The following is a 20,691-nucleotide window of genomic DNA, read 5'->3' as shown; positions in this document are numbered from 1 at the left end:
AAAAAACAATACACTAATACTACATAGAAACACCTAGTCATTAATATTATATAATCACCCTCTTATCACCTTATCTGTCGTACCTCAAGTATCACTCACTATCTCCTTCCTTAACCTTAAATCCCACAAAATGTTAGCCATCGCCTTAACCCTCCTAGTGCTCGCCGCCACCCTCTACCTCCACACCCGAAAATCCACCCCCCAGAAAATCTTCAACGTCTACTCCCAACCCGGCAAATGGTTCCACCTCAAATACGCCTCCTTCCTCGTCCTCCTCTGGACACGAAGACTCGCAGCAAAACTCAGCCCCCCTCTATCCGTCAAGAAACTAGAAACCATGAAACCGTTATCCGAACACGAAAAGGTACCCCACATACTTCAAGCAACGTTTTAACGGCTCATTACCTCCAATTTTTAGGCATTCGACGCGACATTCTTCCAAGCCGTTTCCAAGAACGGCTTCTACTTTTGCGGAGGAATCGAGAGACGACACCGTGCCAAGGCTAATGGCTTGTTCTACATAGCGGTAAAATAATTGACGTCTTTTATTCCACTGAAATGATGCAAGTTGAATAGGTGCCGGAATTAGGTCTACTCGAGAGTCTAAAATTGCCGAACACGCTGCTGGACGCTGACCCCGCATCAGTACTGCTGATGAAGGAGTACAGCGCCGAGGGGATCTGCTTCACGCCCGTGGAGCCCATGAAGAAGTGGAGAGTCGCGTTTAATGGGAAAATGAGGGTTCAGGCCAGTCCGTCTAAGCTTGTTGATGTTAAATTAAGCGGGGACTGGACGTCGAGCTTACCGTATTTCTTTTTTGAAAATGATATGAGTGCTAAATGTCTTGCTAAAGCTATAGCTTGTGAGACCTGGAGCGACGACTTCTTCAAAACGTTAAGATCGTACGTAATAAATAATAATAATACTGTATAATTCGCCTATAATAAAGTAAAAACTTTCTAGGGCGCACCAAACCCACTACGAACAGATGGGTTTCTTTTCAGGCACTCTTAGTATAGATAATAAAATCTATACACTGCAGATGGACGCCTTTAGGGACCATAGTTATGGTGGGTTGATTTATTAAAGTACGTTAGTAATTAATATTCAAACGTATTCGTCAGGTTACAAGCGAGACTGGACCTTAATGCACCGGTACGTCTTCCACATGCTCTACTTAGAAAACGGTACCCGAGTGTCAATCGGTCTCGTGAGTCAGCCCGCCACCACCTCGCTCCTCCTCATGGGTTACGTCGTCCCTGCCGACAAGTCCATCCACTGCATTGAAAACTGTGATTTAGTACTCTACCAACACGGCGAAAATGGTACTCCTGGGAAAAATTACGCTTTTTGCTTCGAGACCGACAACGAAACCTACGACGCGAAAATTAACGTGATTTACGAAGCCTTCCACTTCAAAGGCAACAACACGGAAGCTAAGCTGATCGAGAGGTTCATCGAGTGCGAAGTCAACGGCGTGAAAGGGAAGGGAGTGTCGGAGTGGCACTACAACACGACGAGAACTTAAATCATGTATTAAAAATATACAATAAATTTGGGAGTGAATAAACTTTAAATTAAAGGAAACGTTTCCCTTGAGCGGTGCAAGTTGTTTGAGAGGGTTGTTGAATGAGCACCAGGGTTAAGGTCCACAAGTCCAGCGAAATAATGACTTATTTAGTTGTTCCTTGTTAAGTCAAACCAAGGGTGAGGAGTCTGCGTCCACCGCGTCGACATTGAACTTAGTATCAAAATGTGATTTTACATCACGGTTGGCCACGTTTGAGGCGGAAAGTCGAGATATGGACGCAATCTCCGGTTGTAAATTCCGGGTAGTGTATTTGATTGATGAATGAACGCTTGGTAGTCTTAATTGCATTTGTATTTAGAGGCGATTTTTGTATCAAGTCGGTTATAATTGTGCGAAAATTTGGTCTTCGTTGTGCTAGTTTCGAGTGTTTTGATCCAACACAGATCCTGTAATAACAACAAAAACAGTTTTTCTTCTTGGTAATTAAAAAAAACAATGTTATATAAGTTATAAGTTTCCAAAAACTCACCTAACAAAATCCACTATACACGGTGACAAGGGCTCGGTCTGCAGTCACCGTGATAGTGGCAACCCCGAAAACCATTTTTCGTAACATAAGAGGTCTAGAACGTCTAGCAAAAGTTCTTGTAACGCTTCATGTTGAAATGTCATCCAATATTTGTGAAAATCAACATATACAAAGTTGAAAACAAGCAAAATAAACCTAGTGAGAAGAAAAACGAAAACCTAACGATATGGAATAACAAAACAGCCTACGATACGAGTAAACTTAAATCATTGTTAAAAATAATATACCACATATAGGAACTTAAAATGGAAATCAGCGACGGAAAATTATTTTTCTTTAAACACACCCCCCACCAGGCCCCCTTTATCCATACAGTAGGTGATAATGGAGCGCCAACTCCGATCCGACGACAACAAATCGGGATTTCCCACAACAATCAACAACGACTTGGCTCTAGTGATAGACACGTTCATCCTTCTGGGGCTGGCCACGAAACCCAGAGAGTACTTGATGTCGCTCGACAGGTGCTTCTTGGCCGAGCGCACCGTCGACAGAATAATCACATTGAACTCTTGGCCTTGGAATTCTTCAACAGTGCCGACTTTCGGCACCTCGAATTCGGCTTCCTTGAAAAGGTCCATTAGCTGTCGGGTCTACAACAACAACACCAACAACAACAATAAAAAATAAAATAAAATCAAGTTAAAGTGTCCAAACCTGGGCTTTATATGGGGTTATGATCCCGACGTCAGTCGCCTTCAACCCCAACCTATACAGTTCGTTCACGTAGAAGAAAACCTGCGATGCTTCGCTCGGGTTGAACCACGACGGCGAATCTTCTGCTTGGAAGTTTTCGCCGAAGACGCCGTGGAACACGACAGAAGCGACTTTCCCTTCCGGAGTCCTGGGTAAGATTTCTTGGACTTGCTGGAGGATGGACGCTTCTTTGCTGTCTGTTTCTGAAATCTGCGACCCGAATAAAAACTAATTCCTCGTGACTGAACAACTTACCGTTGGTTTTAAGTCGTCGTTGTAAAATAGCACGCTTGGTAGTTTTAGCAAGTCGGGCAGTGAGCGGTAGTTGTAGATGAGTTTTGTTATGAGTCGCGGGTCGTAGCCGCACGTGTTTGGAAAACCTTGGGAGTCTCGAATGTACGGAAATCTGCTAGTCATGCGCTCTAGGAATGATTCTTCTAGACCGTAGTCGCTAGCGAGGTGCGACATTATGACTGGACCCAGCTGCATGGGGTCACCTGAGATATAATTTTTGTATAATTACCTTAAAGAAAACTCGTGATGTACACACGTACCTGCTAATACCGCTTGTCCATTTGAAGTGTCCAAAAATGCAAGGGGTATCAAAACGCTAGGTTCTGACGTCTGGCCGGCTTCGTCCACAATAATGTGGGAAAAGTGTCCCTTGGAGAAACCCATTGAATACAGTAAACCTGCACTTGAGCATGTGCAAACTGTGATTCGGTGTCTCCCTAATACTGACGAGTTATACCCTAAAAAAAAAAATACGTGTGCAAAATTTCTTATTCTTCATACACTATTCTGATTTACTAATAAAATTGTATAGCCTATTACTGTTTAATGCTCGAACGACCTCTTGTGTAAAGATCCTTATCTATGGACAACACACTAGTGTTGGAAAAATCGAATTAAAAAAAAAAATAAAAAATCAGTGATTTTTAAAATTGATTTAGTTTTTCAATTACTGGGAGTTATCACTCAAAAAGCAGCAAAACAATCAAAAGTAACGAGTTTTAATTATGTTTAATCACACTTTTTCAAAAAATAATGAAACTTCATTTTGCCAATTTTATTTTTTTCTTGATATTTAGGCGGATTCATAGACCACAAATTTAGGATTGTTAAAAAATTCAAACACGATTTACTATGCAACATTTTTAGGTGACATTTAAATGTTGGTGAGGATAATTAAGACAAAATTTCGCACGATATTCCTAAATTATAAATAAAACTGCGTTTAAAAAGATCGTAATATTGATATTTTCGTAATTTGAAAAGAAAATAAAAAAACAAGAATGTTGTACATAAGATTATTTAAATCGGGCGATCTCATTAATTATTAGAAACAGAAAAAAGTCAGAGGCCAACGTTGTTCCTTGAGGACTATACTCTAAAATCGTTTTTAACTATACAGATTGTTTTATTTTTAAGGTGTAAGACACAACTTAATTTTATTAAATGAAACACCCTATATACCTTTACATATTTTGATTGACAGCTTTTTAGGCTTCACAACCACAGTGGACAGATATAGAAAGGCACGTCTTTGTTGTGGTTTAATTGAAATTAAAATTTCATATACAGGGTGTTTATAAAAAATGTTTTATTTATTACAATTTTCAAATATCGATAAATATATTTCAGTTTTTTCAAATAGAACAGCCTATATTTTATTACTGCATCTTATTCTATTTTTTGTTCTCTTCCTTTTTTGCTGAGTATTTTCTATATTTAAAGTTGATAGTTATTAAAAGAAATATTAGAGAAAGAAGAGGACAAAAAATATAGTAAAATGTAGTAATCAAATAGTCTATTACTGGAAAAAACTGGAATATCAATATTTGAAAATTGTAACGTTTTATTTTTTTTTATAAACACTCTGTATATTAAAATGTGATTTTGTTGTTACCACAACAAACGAGTACTTTTATTTTATTTCTTAAAAAAACTTTCATTTAATCTAGCATTACATATTTACATTTTGTTTATTTCAGCTTATAGGGGTTCTATAAATAAAATATAAAATTCGCAAAATCAAATTTTATAATTTTTCGAAAATACTACTATGACCAATTTTTTTTATTATGCGACGTTGAAAATTTCAATTTTTTAAATTTTAGTGTACTCGATTTTTTTATTTTTCAGTTTCTCGATTATTAATATTTCACTTCATAAATCAAAATTTTTGATTTTTTCGATTTTTAAAATTTTCAATTTTGGAATTTTTCTACTTTTGAATTTCACATTTCTTTAATAATAATAATATTAATAATGTTGACAATAATAATAAGCTTTATTCCAACATTTCTTTTCTTCTGTTTTACGATTTTTGCAATTTTTTTATTTTTATATAAGTATTATATTTTTAATTTTTCACTTTTTCGATTTCTCAGTTTTGCGATTTTGCAATTTTTCAATTTTACAATTTTTCGAGTTTTCAATTATGCATTAGATATTTTTAATTTTCAATGTTTTCAAACTCCCGATTTTTTGTGTTCCGCAATTTTCAATTTGTCGCTTGTTTCATTCGTCGATTTGCAATTTCTGGTCTTTCATCTCGCTGATATCCAGATCTCAGATTTGTTGTGGATTTTTAAAAACTTCCCTAATACCTCACCATTTAGACCTCCAAAAGTCATTTTCTGCTTTATTTCTTCATTTCTAAATCTATTTCTTCAGAATAGTCAAAATTTGTAATAAAGGCAGTTTTTGGGATTTCTCAAAATTTCACTTTGAAAAGTCTTGGTTCCAAATCACCAACAAGCTGCATTTTTCGATTCAGCCCCTCAAGGTCTATATCCCTATACTTTCAATAATCGAGCAAGTGGAAAATTGCAAAATTGTAAAATTAAAAATCGAGAAATTGAAAAAAAAAATTAAAAACTGAAAAACTAAAAGTTGAGAAATTGAAAAATTAAAAATCTGGAAATTCAAACATTAAAATCGAGAGATTGAGACGTTGAAAGACTGCAAAAATATAAAATTGAAAAACTGAGAAACAGTAAACTGAAAAATTTAAGAAACGAAAAATTGAAAAGTGCAGAAATTAAAAAATCGAAACTGTGGAATCGAAAAATTGAAAAATCGAAACATTTAAAAATAGTTTATTTTGTTACGAGATTTTCTTAATCCCAAAAAATTATACATCGTAATTCTAAAGGGCATTTATGAGTCCAAGTAAAGCATTTTTTATAATTCATAATTCTTCACAGACAATTCTGGGGCAGTATTTATCCCAAGTAAAAAAATTATCCGAAAATTTTATAACGAAAAAAGCACGACGCGAGTTTTTACGCGTTAAAAAGAGAACACTCTGTATAGTTCAAAATAATTTTAAAGTATAGTCCTCAAAGAATCGTCACTTTGGTCTTTGACTTTTTCTTATATTTTTTAATAATTAATGAGATATCGAGGACCGCGCCCTTAATGACTCATCCTATATAATTTACGATTTTATTTTTTATCTTCCAAGTCATAAAATTTCACTATTATTAAAAAAAATAGCAGAAATGCAGACAATCTAACAAATCCAGTATTTTAGAAAAAAAAATGATAATACTAGTCACAGTGAGGACAAAAAAAAAAAAAAACAAATGACCTTCATGTTGTAAACACAGCGCTCAAACTAACTGAGGTATTAGACAATTTGACTTTTTTGCCACAATCTGGATGTCAAACGTAAAAAATCACGGTGGATTCATAAACCACAAGTACAGAAGCTCTTGTACTTTTATTTTATAAAATTTAAATAGTACTTACCATGCAAAATGTTGAGGGAATATTATCAAATTAGTGAGGATGATTAGTTAAATGTTTTTTGGCTAATAAAAATCTACACAGATGACAAATAGGCAAACATACGATAAATGAACAGGCAAACGAAAACGGAAGACATATTTTTCATGCTCTAGGGGCCATGGAACGTCGAGAAATCAATAAAGTAGCCAGGACGAACCCTGAAGAAAAAGGCAAAAAAGGATGTAAACTCAACTAAATTTATTGTGTATTGCAGCAGATTCGCTCGTATTCACTGTTTGACGACCACCGAGCTTGGACCAAGGATCTGTAATTTTTTTTTTTCAATCTAATTTCATTTTTCACGGGACCAGAACGCCACTCACAATGTCAAAATTAAAATAATTTGAAATCAAGGGTAAAACATGGAAACAAACAGATCCAAAATGGGAAAAAAACAATTTAAAAGTCAGGAATAAAAAAGCGGCCAATAAAAATACGAGACAACTTAGTACTCTAAACAAATTACTGCAGGTTAAAAAACTTTCACAAAACGAATAAAAATTACTCTACCAAATCCCCATTTTTATGGCATTTTTAAATACTCCATAACATCCCAAATCTTTTGTCAGTGACGACAAATTTATTTTTGAAAGGATGAGAACTCCGTACCACAAAATCAAAAAAAAAATTAAACGTGACCAATTTTACAATTGTAACTTGGGTAAGAAATACACAAAGTGAAACAATACTGCATATTTGTAAAGTGGTATACAAGAAAAAAATAACAAAAAGGACCAAAAATCAATATCAAAAGATCAAAAAAAAGCTACAATAATAGAGCACCTAGCTTATTACTAATATATTATAAATACATACATAAATAAATTACTTTTTTAAAAACATAAGAAAGAAAGAAAAAGAGAAAATAGTTCCAATGATTGAATACCGATATTCATTCATTTAGGATTAAAGTATCCGGAGTTACCGGAAAAAGTAGACACCTAGAACATTCCCGTTAGTATTTTGACAACTGTTGGTGATGTTTCCTGGAGGAATTAGACACCTACTACATTTCACCTATATACCGGGTGTCTGGAAAACAGCGGATTAACTCTTCAGTACGTTATATACGGGGGTTTCGGGCAACCCAAAAGAATAATAAAAAAGTAAAATTGGGAACACTGCACGCACCTAATGCGAGAATAAAAACAACTTGCTATTTTTCATTAATAAATAAACCAAAAAAAAAAAAAAACATTTAATAAGACTAGAGAAAATGTTCAAAATTCCAGCCTTGTGCATGTAAGTAGACTAGCATTGTTTCCAAATTTTGATCATTGTCGCTGCTAAAATAAGACTGATTTTGGCAAATGAGATTTCTCTAAGAAAATAAAGGGCGGGTGGGCGGTGTTATTGATAAAATAAGATCGATTTTGGCAAATGACATACTCGCTAAGAAAACAGAGGATGGGCGGGCGGGGCTAGTACTTGCTAAGGTAAGAGTGATTCTGGTAGATGAGATACTCTCTAAGGAAGCAAAGGGCGGGTGGGCGGGCCTAGTACTTGCTAAGATAAGAGTGATTTTTGCAGATGAGATAACCTCTAAGAAAAGAGAGGGCGGGTGGGCGGGCCTAGTACCTGCCAGGATAAAATTGATTTTGGCAAAAAAAAATAATGAAAAAAACGAATATTTCACTGTAGATACTCTTTTGACATATTCTAGGGAACAGTTGGAATTTAAATGGGGGCGAACCACATTACACAAAATCTGAAAAATCGAATAATCGAGAAATCAAAACATCAAGGAAAACAAAAAAATTAACGGAAAATCTAGAACTTAAAAATTGAAAAATTAAAATATCTATCGAAAAATTGAAAAACCGAGAATTCGAAACATCAAAAAATAGAAAAGTTGAAGAACCGAAACATTGCAAAATCTCAGAACTGAAATACTGAAAAACTGAAAAATGGAAGGAAAATTGAAAAATCGAAAAAGTGAAGAAATTCAAAACTGAAATCTTGAAAAACTGAAAAATGGAAAGAAAATTGAAGAATCGGAAAAGTGAAAAAATCCAAAACTGAAACATTGAAAAATCCAGAAATCGAAAAATTGAAAACACAATATCAAAAATTTGAAAAATTGAAGAAACGAAATATTGCAAAATTCCAAAGTTGAAATATTGAAAAACCTAAAAATGGAAGGAAAATTAAAGAATCGAAACAGTGAAAAAATCCCAAACTGAAACATTGAAAAATTGAGAAATGGAAAAATGAGAAAATCAAAAAAAATTGGTCTAAAGAGTTTAGACAGTACTTCCCTCGCTATCGGAAACGTGACGACTGCATGCCTATTATGTTTTTTTTTTCACATTAGATCTCAAAGCATTCGGTTTTGTAGTTAAATCAATAAAATAAATTTGCGCATTCATTAAATTTTTTGAGTCACCCTGTATATCCGAATCCCAAAAATATTAATGGAATGATAAATTACAAGAAGAGATATTTTGTAAATTTAGATAGGATTTATTCAGCAAAATTTTGAGATAACGTCATGAATTTTTTAGAGGGGATAAGTAAATATATTGTGATTAAAATGGTCTTGGTTTAATAACAAAAAAATATTGTTCGTCTATAAAACAAGCTCGTCTCAGACAAAGTATTCGAAAAAAAATATGTCGTAAAAAAATTTACGTACGCGATTATGGCTTCAATATTTTTTAGAAAATCCTGTCATGGATGTAGAAACATTTGTGACAGCCAAAGAGGTTTTTTTGAGAAAATTATCTTTGAATTTAGACCAAACTGAAATAGACACTAGGCAACAGGCACATTTGGGCAAAAGAAAGAGAAATTAGGGTTACGGCTTCAAATTTTGGATGTATTTACAAACTTAGACCGACTAAAGCAATAGCTAAAACTGTGGAGTCTCTGTAGTACAGCACATTTAGAGGTAATAGTCATACATACTATGGACAGCAAAGTGAGGAAAAAGCTGTCAAGTGTTTTGAAATAAATAAAAATATAAAAACTGAACGGTGTGGCTTGTTTATTTCAAAACAATTTCCTTACTTGGCTGCTAGTCCAGACAGGGTTCTAGAGGATAGGAGTGCATTAGTCGAAATTAAATGCCCTTGAAAATCGCAAGATTTGTCTCCCGAAGAAGCGGTTAGAAGAAAAAATAATCAAATTTTGTACATTGACAAACAGAGAATTGAAACTAAAAAAAAATCATGATTACTATTTTCAAGTCCAGGGACAAATGCTTGTTACGGGTATTTCACAAGTTTATTTTGTTGTATGGACACCCAAAGGAATAAATATAGAAAAAATTTATAAAGACGAAGAAATATATGTAAAAACTTGGCAGATTTTACTTTGGCGCATTATTGCCCGAAATAATTGATTCAAGAAGAAAAGATTTTTAAATAAATAAAATTTGTTTCTATTTTTTTATGTACTTTAATAATTTATTAGGAGTACATTTTTCATCACCAAGACTTGCATATTTTTATTATAAATATCTTTTGAAAATGATCTCTCGGCAAATGAAAACATATACGAGCACTTTTTTCGAGTAAACAATGAAGGGAGAAGTTACTGGGCGTAGGGCTTTTTTAAAACACCTCCTTTCTGGGATAAGTAGTATATACACTTAGCTACTTATACGTGTTAAACAAAAGCTGTATTTTATATATTTTTTATGATTATTATAAATATGTTTATTAGTTTTATTAATTAAGAAAGCAAAATATATATTAACAATAATATTACAATGAATTTTTAGTAATCATGTGTTTTGAATTCAGGATCCTGAGTGGACTAAAAATATTATAGTTCCCCAGTTTTAATTCGGTTTTATGATATAGTACCTCATTGCGTAAAAATGTTAATTTCCTTAACAATAGATTACTACGGCCGGTCCTGGCGGCTTGTTATAAAACTGAGTTCCTTGCCATAAATTAGTAAAATCAGCCGAGAACTCTAACAATTAGCCTATGGTAGAGCAGGCGATAAGGTTTTACCTGAAAGTCGTTTCCGTAAATTTTAGTGGCGCTCCTATCGGCAAAGTACTGAACTAACTGCTCAAATTCTGTCGAATTGATACCCATTTTTTTCAATAATTGTTAGTTTCTGTTAAAAACTCTGCTAACCAATAGATCATTCATTTTCCTCTGATATTTCTGTTAAAATTATTCGACGTATTTTGCATTAATTTGTGGTATATTTTGATTTTAATAAACACATTATTATTTAAACAAATTGTACCACTAACAAACATTTAATGACTCTGCGACCTGTAAAAAGTGAAGTTTTATCCATATGCTAAATTTTCAAGCGATTCTATGATGGTTATGACTCAAAAAACTTGAAAAGAAAACATACAATGGTGCTTTTTTACGGTATTTCTCAGCCATATTTTTTTAGTTGATTGAACTGGTCTCTGCGCTCTAGAATATGAAAAAAGCTGCAGTTTGATGTATGATACATCTATATTAATATCATTTTTTTATACAAAAAACCAAAAAAATATTATACCTCGTCTAGCGAGTCCCCTTAAAGCCGTATTAACAAAAAAATAAAAAATAAAATGAACCTTACCTAACACAAGTCCATTGGGCATCACCACCGGGCTGGAGCTCTCCGTCCCCTCCCTCTCAATATTAGCCGTGGCCGTGAACGGTGCCAACCTCGCGGCAACATTAGACACCGCCGACAACGCCACCAACCTGATCAAATCCCCAGGTTTCAAAACCCCCGAATCGATCAACCTCAACGCCAGCAAATCCGCGGCGCTATTGGACGGCGCCGACAGCAGCACCCTCGAGTGCGGCATCAGCCTCAAAATCTGCAGCACCGTCTCCACAATCGTCACCGTCTTCCCCGTCCCCGGCGGCCCGAAAATAATATACGGCAGCGGCCGGCACACCCCCAGCAAAATATTCCTCACAGCCTCTTTCTGGTAAAAGTTCAAGCACCTATTGTACCACTCCAGTTTCCGCACCGGGAGATTCTCCACCCCGTTCTCGTTAAACCTCTGTATCTTCTCCAGCAAGCTCTGCTTGCCTATGACGTTCCGCGGCGGCTGCGCCTCCACCAGGTCCAAGTCGGTCAAAGAATCCACGTAGTTGTCGAAGACGAACTCCACCTGCGGGTCCTGCTCGACGATCTTCGTCGGGAACAGCCAGTCCTTGCCCAGGTTCTTGATGGCGAGGTTCACCGCGAAGTGCTCGCGCCGGTACGTGGTCCGGGAGGCCACCAGGTACACGGAGTAGTCTTCTCCGTCGTAGGCGTCGTGGAAGATTTGGGAGAATTTTATGAAGGCGTGGTTTTTGCCGGTTTTGTGGATGACGCCTTCGTAGTCCGGGCTAGTGGGGTCGGTTAGGCTTCGCGCGATCACGCGGTCGCCGGAGATCACCGAGGGGCGTCGTTCGGCGAGGTTCTCGATTTCCAGGAGGAGGTATTCGCCGTTTTTGATGAAGCAGGCGCGCTCTTGGTCGTAGTTTTGCATCTCGATCATCATGTGGATCTCGTCGAGGTGGAGGAGGGTGTGGAATTTGTCCTCGAAGTTCATGTAGTTCAAGGCGGTTACGAGGCAGGGTTTGGACCTCTCGAGTTCGGTTTTGAGGAAGTTGTTGGTGGATGGGTACTGGTGGTGGGTTATTAGGTTCAAGAGGCGCTCGGGGACGCCGAAGTCGGGCATGCATAAGGGCACGAAGCGTGCGGAGTAGTGGAGTTTCTGGCCCTTTATTACCTGTCAAGAATTCGTAGCGTTAGTAACAATAAAACTAGTGAAAAAAAATATATATTAATTTTTTTTTTCCAAATTTGTATGTAATGTATGTTGTGAACTTGAGTACTTTTGTATAAAGGAAGTAGACTATCTCAGGTTAATGCAAATATTAAATCACAAATTTTAAAAATAACAAAAAAATCGTGGGTACCATTCCAAAGTTCTCAATTCAAAATTAAAAAGAATGACTCGGCAGCGAGGTATAGACTTCTCCGCCTCCTCTTTGAGGGTTTCCATAATCCCATAAACACAATAAAGTAGACTAGTAAATAATGTCAAATCTACAATTTTGCTGAGCAGATTAAATTCAATTAAATAAATTATTACAAAAATACAATTTTATTATTATTTGTCAATATAAAATCCAACTTCGTTTCAGAGTTAACAAAATCAGTGATCAAATCGGAATAGGGGTGGGTGGGCGGGGCCACTCTCAACATTTTTTTTTAATCTTAAATTAATTAATTCTCAAATTTAAAGGGGAGTTATCGCAAAATCGAATGTTTGGCAAAGTTGTCTAAAAAAGCAAAGAGAAATAAATTTAGATAGATTTCAATCATATAAATCGAAAAAACTTAGGATGTTGATAATCCCGAATTAAGAGTTTTGATATATTCGGTTTCAAATTGACTTTTTCAAAAACCCGAAAATTACCGTATTTTATTTTGGCGATTCTGAAAAAATCGTAGAAAATTTGAAAAATAAAGCCGAAAACAAATTCTGGAATTTCTACATGAACAAGCAATAGCCCCGCCCACCCGCCCTCTATTTTCTTAGGAAGCAGATCATTTGCTAAAATCAGTCTTATCTTAACAAGACCTAGAGCCGTCCACCCACCCTTTTCGTATTCTAACGACTAATTTTATTTCTTAGAATTAGTTATTTTCGAAAATATTCGGTTTCAAATTACCATTTTCAAAAAAGCCATAAAAAAAAACGTATTTTATTTTGGCGATTGTAAAAAAATCCTAGGAAATTTGAAAAATAAAGCCGAAAATAAATTCTGGAAAAATATAGAAAAATAGCATCTAAATATTTTGATAATTTTTGTTGGTGTTCGGGAAAAGCTCAGTTAAAAATAGAGCTTTCGGTAAAGTTGTATATTGAAAATTCGAAAAATTGGAAATTGGCATATTTTTTTTAGCGACTCAAAAAGAATGGTAGGAATGTAGCTAAAAACAACTCTCAGAGTTCGGAATCAATAATAACATCTCTTTTGAAAAGTTTCGAAAATGCTTGAAAAAAGTCAAAAATTTCAAGAAGCGGTTATGGAAAAATTGAACTTTTGGCGAAGTTGCATTAAAATACACAAACAAAAATAAATTGAGATAGATTTCGACCATTTAAATCGAAAAAACATAGGCTGTTGATGGTCCCCAATTAAGAGTTTAGATATATTCGGTTTCAAATTGACTTATTCAAAAAACACAGAAATTACCGGATTTTATTTTGGCGATTCTGAAAAAATCCTAGGAAATTTGAAAAATAAATCCGAAAACAAGTTCTGGAATTTGAGATCAAAAATAACATTTAAATATTTTGGTAATTTTTTTTAGGTGGTCGGGAAAAGCTCCGTCAAAAATAGAGCTTTCGGCAAAGTTGTATATTGAAAATTCGAAAAATTGGCACATTTTATTTTAGCAACTCTGAAAGAATGGTAGGAATGTAGCAAAAAACAACTTTCAGAGTTCAAAATCAATAACATCGCTTTTCATAATTTTCAAAAATGCTTGAAAAAAGTCAAAAATTTCAAGAAGTGGTTATGGAAAAATTGAACTTTTGGCGAAGTTGCATAAAAATACACAAACAAAAAATAAATTGAGATAGATTTCGACCATTTAAATCGAAAAACCATAGGCTGTTGATGGTCCCCAATTAAGGGTTTAGATATATTCGGTTTCAAATTGACTTTTTCAAAAAACACAGAAATTGCCGGATTTTATTTTGGCGATTCTGAAAAAATCCTAGGAAATTTGAAAAATAAAGCCGAAAACAAGTTCTGGAATTTGAGATCTAAAATAACATTTAAATATTTTGGTAATTTTTTTAGGTGGTCGGGAAAAGCTCCGTCAAAAATAGAGCTTTCGGCAAAGTTGTATATTGAAAATTCGAAAAATCGGGACATTTTATTTTAGCAACTCAGAAAGAATGGTAGGAATGTAGCTAAAAACAACTTTCAGAGTTCAAAATCAATAACATCCCTTTTCATAATTTTCGAAAATGCTTGAAAAGTCAAAAATTTCAAGAAGCGGTTATGGAAAAATTGAACTTTTGGCGAAGTTGCATTCAAATACACAAACAATAAATAAATTGAGATAGATTTCGACCATTTAAATCGAAAAAACATAGACTGTTAATGGTCCCCAATTAAGAGTTTAGATATATTCGGTTTCAAATTGACTTTTTCAAAAAACACAGAAATTACCGGATTTTATTTTGGCGATTCTGAAAAAATCCTAGGAAATTTGAAAAATAAAGCCGAAAACAAGTTCTGGAATTTGAGATCAAAAATAACATTTAAATATTTTGGTAATTTTTTTAGGTGATCGGGAAAAGCTCCGTTAAAAATAGAGCTTTCGGCAAAGTTGTATATTGAAAATTCGAAAAATCGAGACATTTTATTTTAGCAACTCAGAAAGAATGGTTGGAATGTAGCTAAAAACAACTTTCACAGTTCAAAATCAATAACATCCCTTTTCATAATTTTCGAAAATGCTTGAAAAAAGTCAAAAATTTCAAGAAGCGGTTATGGAAAAATTGAACTTTTGGCAAAGTTGCATTAAAATACACAAACAAAAAATAAATTGAGGTAGATTTCGACCATTTAAATCGAAAAAACACAGGCTGTTAATGGTCCCCAATTAAGAGTTTAGATATATTCGGTTTAAAATTGACTTTTTCAAAAAACACAGAAATTATCGGACTTTATTTTGGCGATTCTGAAAAAATCCTAGGAAATTTGAAAAATAAAGCCGAAAACAAGTTCTGGAATTTGAGATCAAAAATAACATCTAGATATTTTGGTAATTTTTTTAGGTGGTCGGGAAAAGCTCCGTCAAAAACTTTGGTTGTACGATTTGCCATAAAATTTGGTTATTTCAGAACAAAAAAATCAGAGAATAGGTGGGTAGGTGGGGCTAATTTTAACTTTAATCTTCAGTTTTCAATAAGCAAGCAGTGACTAAACTCCTAATATTGTTCCGTCTTACCTTAGCAAGTCCTAGCCCCGCCCACCCGCCCCCTATTTTCTTAGAGGGTATGTCATTTGTCCAAATCAGTCTTATCTTGGCAAGTACATACTAAATTTTGGTAATTTTCGAAAATGCTTGAAAAAAAGTAAAAAATTTGAAGGGGGGTTATGGAAAAATTGAACTTTCGGTGAAATTGTCTCAAAATACAGAAAGAAAAATAAACCGATACAAATTTCGAATAACTAAATCCAAAAAACTTAGCCTGGTGATGATCCCGAATTAAGATTTTCGAAATATTCGATTTCAAATTGACATTATCAAAAAATCCACAAAAAATTACGTATTTTATTTTGGCGATTCTGAAAACAATCGTAGAAGTTTTGAAAAACTGAAGCCAATAACAAATACTAGAGATCCAAATCAAAAATAGCATTTATTTTGGTAATTTTCGAAGATGTTCGGAAAAAGGTCCAAGTCAAAAATAGAGCTTTCGGTAAAGTTTTCTAAAAATCCGCAAAAAATTCTGGGATGTAGATTTCGACAAACTGAATCGAAAAACACAACTTGTTGATGGTTCCCGACAGAAATTTTGGAAATATTAAATAATATTTAAGTTAACACTTTTGAAAATTCGAAAAATTGGCATACTTTATTTTAACGAGTCAGGAACGATGATGGAATATAGGTGAAAATAATGTTTAGAGTTCCAAATCAAAAATAACATCTCTTTTGATAATTTTGGAAAGTGCTTGAAAAAAAGGAAAAAATTTCAGGGGGTTACGGAAAAATTAAACTTTCGGTGAAGTTGTCTATAAATACAGAAAAAAATAAACCGAGACAAATTTCGACTAACTAAATCCAAAAAACTTTGCCTGGTGATGATCCGGAATTAAGATTTTCGAAATATTCGATTTCAAATTGACATTTTCAAAAAAATCCACAAAAAATTACGTATTTTATTTTGGCGATTCTGAAAACAATCGTAGAAGTTTTGAAAAACAAATACTAGAGTTCCAAATCAAAAATAGCATTTATTTTGGTAATTTTCGAAGATGTTCGGGAAAAGGTCAAAGTCAAAAATAAAGCTTTCGGCAAAGTTTTCTAAAAATCCGCAAAAAATTCTGAGATGTAGATTTCGACAAACTGAATCGAAAAACACAACTTGTTGATGGCTCCCGACAGAAATTTTGGAAATATTAAATAATATTAAAGTTAAAATTTTTGAAAATTCGAAAAATTGGCATATTCTATTTTAACGAGTCAGAAACAATGAAGGAATGTTGGTGAAAACAATTTTTAGAATTCCAAATCAAAAATAACATCTCTTTCGATAATTTTCGAAAATGTTTGAAAAAAAGTAAAAAATTTCAGGGGGTTACGGAAAAATTAAACTTTGGGTGAAGTTGTCCAAAAATACAGAAAAAAATAAACCGAGACAAAGTTCGACTAACTAAATCCAAAAAACTTGGCCCGGTGATGATCCCAAATTAAGATTTTCGAAATATTCGATTTCAAATTGACGTTTTCAAAAAATCCACACAAAATTAAGTATTTTATTTTGGCGATTCTGAAAACAATCGTAGAAGTTTTGAAGAAATGAGGCAATAACAAATACTAGAGATCCAAATCAAAAATAGCATTTATTTTGGTAATTTTCGAAGATGTTCTGGAAAAGCTCAAAGTCAAAAATAGAGCTTTCGGCAAAGTTTCCTAAAAATCGCAAAAAATTCTAGGATGTAGATTTCGACAAACTGAATCGAAAAACACAACTTGTTGATGGCTCCCGACAGAAATTTTGGAAATATTAAATAATATTAAAGTTAAAACTTTTGAAAATTCGAAATATTGGCATATTTTATTTTAACGAATCAGGAACAATGACGGAATGTAGGTGAAAACAATTTTTACAGTTCCAAATCAAAAATAACATCTCTTTTGATAATTTTCGAAAATGCTTGAAAAAAAGTAAAAAATGTCAGGGGGTCACGGAAAAATTAAACTTTCGGTGAAGTTGTCTAAAAATACAGAAAAAAAATAATAAACCGAGACAAATTTCGACTCACTAAATCCAAAAAAATTAGTCTGGTGATGATCCCGAATTAAGATTTTCGAAATATTCGATTTCAAATTGACATTTTCAAAAAATCCACAAAAAATTACGTATTTTATTTTGGCGATTCTGAAAATAATCTTAGAAGTTTTGAAAAAATGAGCCAGTAACAAATACTAGAGATCCAAACCAAAAATAGCATTTATTTTGGTAATTTTCGAGGATGTTCGTGAAAAGATCAAAGTCAAAAATAGAGCTTTCGGCAAAATTTTTTAAAAATCCGCAAAAAATTCTGGGATGTAGATTTCGACAAACTGAATCGAAAAACACAACTTGTTGATGGTTCCCGACAGAACTTTTGGAAATATTAAATAATATTAAAGTTAAAACTTTTGAAAATTCGAAAAATTGGCATATTTTATTTTAACGAGTCAGGAACAATGAAGGAATGTAGGTGAAAACAATTTTTAGAGTTCCAAATCAAAAATAACATGTCTTTTAATAATTTTCGAAAATGCTTGAAAAAAAGTAAAAAATTTCAGGGGGTTACGGAAAAATTTAACTTTCGGTGAAGTTGTCTAAAAATACAGAAAAAAATAAACCGAGACAAATTTCGACTAACTAAATCCAAAAAATTTGGCCTGGTGATGATCCCGAATTAATATTTTCGAAATATTCGATTTCAAATTGACATTTTCAAAAAATCCACAAAAAATTACGTATTTTATTTTGGTGATTCTGAAAACAATCGTAGAAGTTTTGAAAAAAAGAGCCAATAACAAATACTAGAGATCCAAATCAAAAATAGCATTTATTTTGGGAATTTTCGAAGATGTTCGGGAAAAGGTCAAAGTCAAAAATAGAGCTTTCGACAAAGTTTTCTAAAAATCCGCAAAAAATTCTGGGATGTAGATTTCGACAAACTGAATCGAAAAACACAACTTGTTGATGGTTCCCGACAGAAATTCTGGAAATATTAAATAATACTAAAGTTAAAACTTTTGAAAATTCGAAAAATTGGCATATTTTATTTTAACGAGTCAGGAACAATGTAGGAATGTAGGTGAAAACAATTTTTAGAGTTCCAAATCAAAAATAACATCTCTTTTGATAATTTTCGAAAATGCTTGAAAAAAGTAAAAAATTTCAGGGGGTTACGGAAAAATTAAACTTTTGGTGAAGTTGTCTAAAAATACAGAAAAAAATAAACCGAGACAAATTTCGACCAACTAAATCCAAAAAACTTAGCCTGGTGATGATCCCTAATTAAAATTTTCGAAATATTCAATTTCAAATTGATATTTTCAAAAAATGCACAAAAAATTACGTATTTTATTTTGGCGATTCTGAAAGCAATCGATGTAATTTTCGAACATAAACGGGAAAATAAAAATCAAAAATAGCGATTTCGGCAAAGTTTTCTAAAAATCCGCATTTTCTTTTTCACCTGTAAAAAAATCAACCTTACCTCTCTCCTAGTCCTCGGAACATACTGCTTCGGCGCGAACCCCGGCCGCACCTTCCCGTTGTTCCCCTGATGTGGAAGAACATGCACTGAGACCCACCGCTTCAACTTAAACCGTTCAAAATGAAAAATCACCAGCTCACGACTATCGCCAACGTTTCGGGCCACACATTCCAGCCGAACCGTCAAAGTATTGTGCGCTTTAATAGTAAAATGGTCAATGTTGTCGCTCAAGCGACACTGACCGTTGAGTTTGGGCAGCTGAACACAAATCAGCTTGACATCCTCTGCCTTGGCTTGTACCTCGACGAGGAACAACTTCGTCTCCCCTACTTTACCGAATATTAAAAAAATATTGTCGGTAATATTGACCAAATCGTGAGTATCTTGAAGCTCCTCCTCTTTGAAAACCTTGACAGCTTTGTTTTCCTTGAGGTGGAGATAGTCAGGGACGATTTTGAGTGCGCGCCACGTGCACTGATCCTGGTTGCTTTCAATAATTTCGGCTACGACTTTATCGCCGCGGACGGGCTGGTAGCCGCAATAAAGGGCATCTTTATCAAAAAATATATTTTTGTTGACGACACCGGTACTCTCTTGAGAGTTCCATTGTGACACTTGACCCAGTTTGACCTGGGGGCGCAGCGGCTGGACTTTGTTAATTTCGATAATTTTTCCGTTTAAATCGACCACGTTTTCGTCGATTTCGCATTTAACGTCAAGCTCCACCCAGTCACCTGTGAAACAACACAAATGTGACAATGTGACGCCATTTTTAACTTACATTTAAACTTGACTTTTATCGTGCAGCGACAAAACTAATTTTTTAATAATAGTTACTCACCTGCAATGGGAATAAACTCCGAACACACACTATTCAAGTTGATTGTTATATTCCCAGGACTGAGACTGATAATTCGGCCTTCTCTTTGCACAACTGAACAAACCAAAGTCCTCTCGTGCCACTTCTTTTTACCTGTATCCACCACATTCCAGTCGTTTTCGATCAGCCTCACATCACAAACCTTCACACCTCCTTCAGACCGAATTAATTGATAAGAAATCTTTGACCCAACAATCAAATCACTAATGTCGGTCTGGAAATCATACAAGTCGTCTACTCGAAAAGTGTTACCGTCAGCATGCGTGACTCTCCCGATTTTGCTCAGGACTTCATACTGCCCGATATCCTCAACCTCTCTGTGTTCTTCTTTCTTATGGCCGTTTGGCACTTCTTGCTTACATTCTCTGATCACGCTGTAGGCTTCGTCGAGAGACAGGGGTTGGATCGGTACGCCGGTGTGTCTCCAAAAAAGGGAAAAGAAGGATCTCCACATGATTCCGGCTGGGTAAAAAAACAAAAACACAACAACTAAAACGTGCACAGTTTGAGGTTATGTAAAAACTAAAGGGGTTACGCGTGTCAAATCATTGCGGTTTTAAAGAAAACGAACTAGTTTGGATGCATGTTTTTGCAAACAAAAACAAAGGCCAGAATGCCGACCCCGGCTGGAGGCGGTTAAATGCATAACACTGCACGTGCGCAGTGGAGCAGGTGGCTTTGTTTGGGTGGTCTTGTGGGTGGACTTTAGCCGGGAAATTTTGGATGATGATCAATTTGTGGGTTAATGGTAGAAAAA

General features: G+C 34.5%; 2 protein-coding genes across 2 annotated transcripts; one reads left to right on the top strand and one right to left on the bottom strand.

Moving 5' to 3' along the window:
- The first annotated feature begins 28 nt into the window (after positions 1–28).
- On the top strand, positions 29–1,587 carry LOC135139488 (uncharacterized). The gene is made up of 5 exons (XM_064069743.1): positions 29–364; positions 419–526; positions 577–902; positions 964–1,070; positions 1,125–1,587. Exons 1-5 carry the CDS (start codon positions 131–133, stop codon positions 1,526–1,528), a joined length of 1,179 nt encoding a protein of 392 aa, XP_063925813.1. The 5' UTR covers positions 29–130; the 3' UTR covers positions 1,529–1,587.
- LOC135139482 (probable RNA helicase armi) lies at positions 1,520–20,691 on the bottom strand. Its single transcript, XM_064069728.1, has 8 exons — positions 19,896–20,691; positions 19,055–19,788; positions 11,154–12,306; positions 3,371–3,568; positions 3,072–3,313; positions 2,778–3,026; positions 2,061–2,713; positions 1,520–1,977 (listed from the first exon to the last, which is right to left on the bottom strand). The coding sequence occupies exons 1-7, from the start codon at positions 20,386–20,388 to the stop codon at positions 2,387–2,389; spliced, it is 3,396 nt and encodes a 1,131-aa protein (XP_063925798.1). The 5' UTR covers positions 20,389–20,691; the 3' UTR covers positions 1,520–1,977; positions 2,061–2,386.

Source organism: Zophobas morio, unplaced genomic scaffold (assembly GCF_036711695.1).
Source record: "Zophobas morio isolate AGI-343-1 ecotype UQ-CSIRO unplaced genomic scaffold, CSIRO_AGI_Zmor_V1 ptg000031l, whole genome shotgun sequence".
Lineage (NCBI taxonomy): Eukaryota > Metazoa > Arthropoda > Insecta > Coleoptera > Tenebrionidae > Zophobas > Zophobas morio.
The sequence above is the reverse complement of the archived record's forward strand: the minus strand, read 5'-3'. Positions and strand labels throughout refer to the sequence as shown.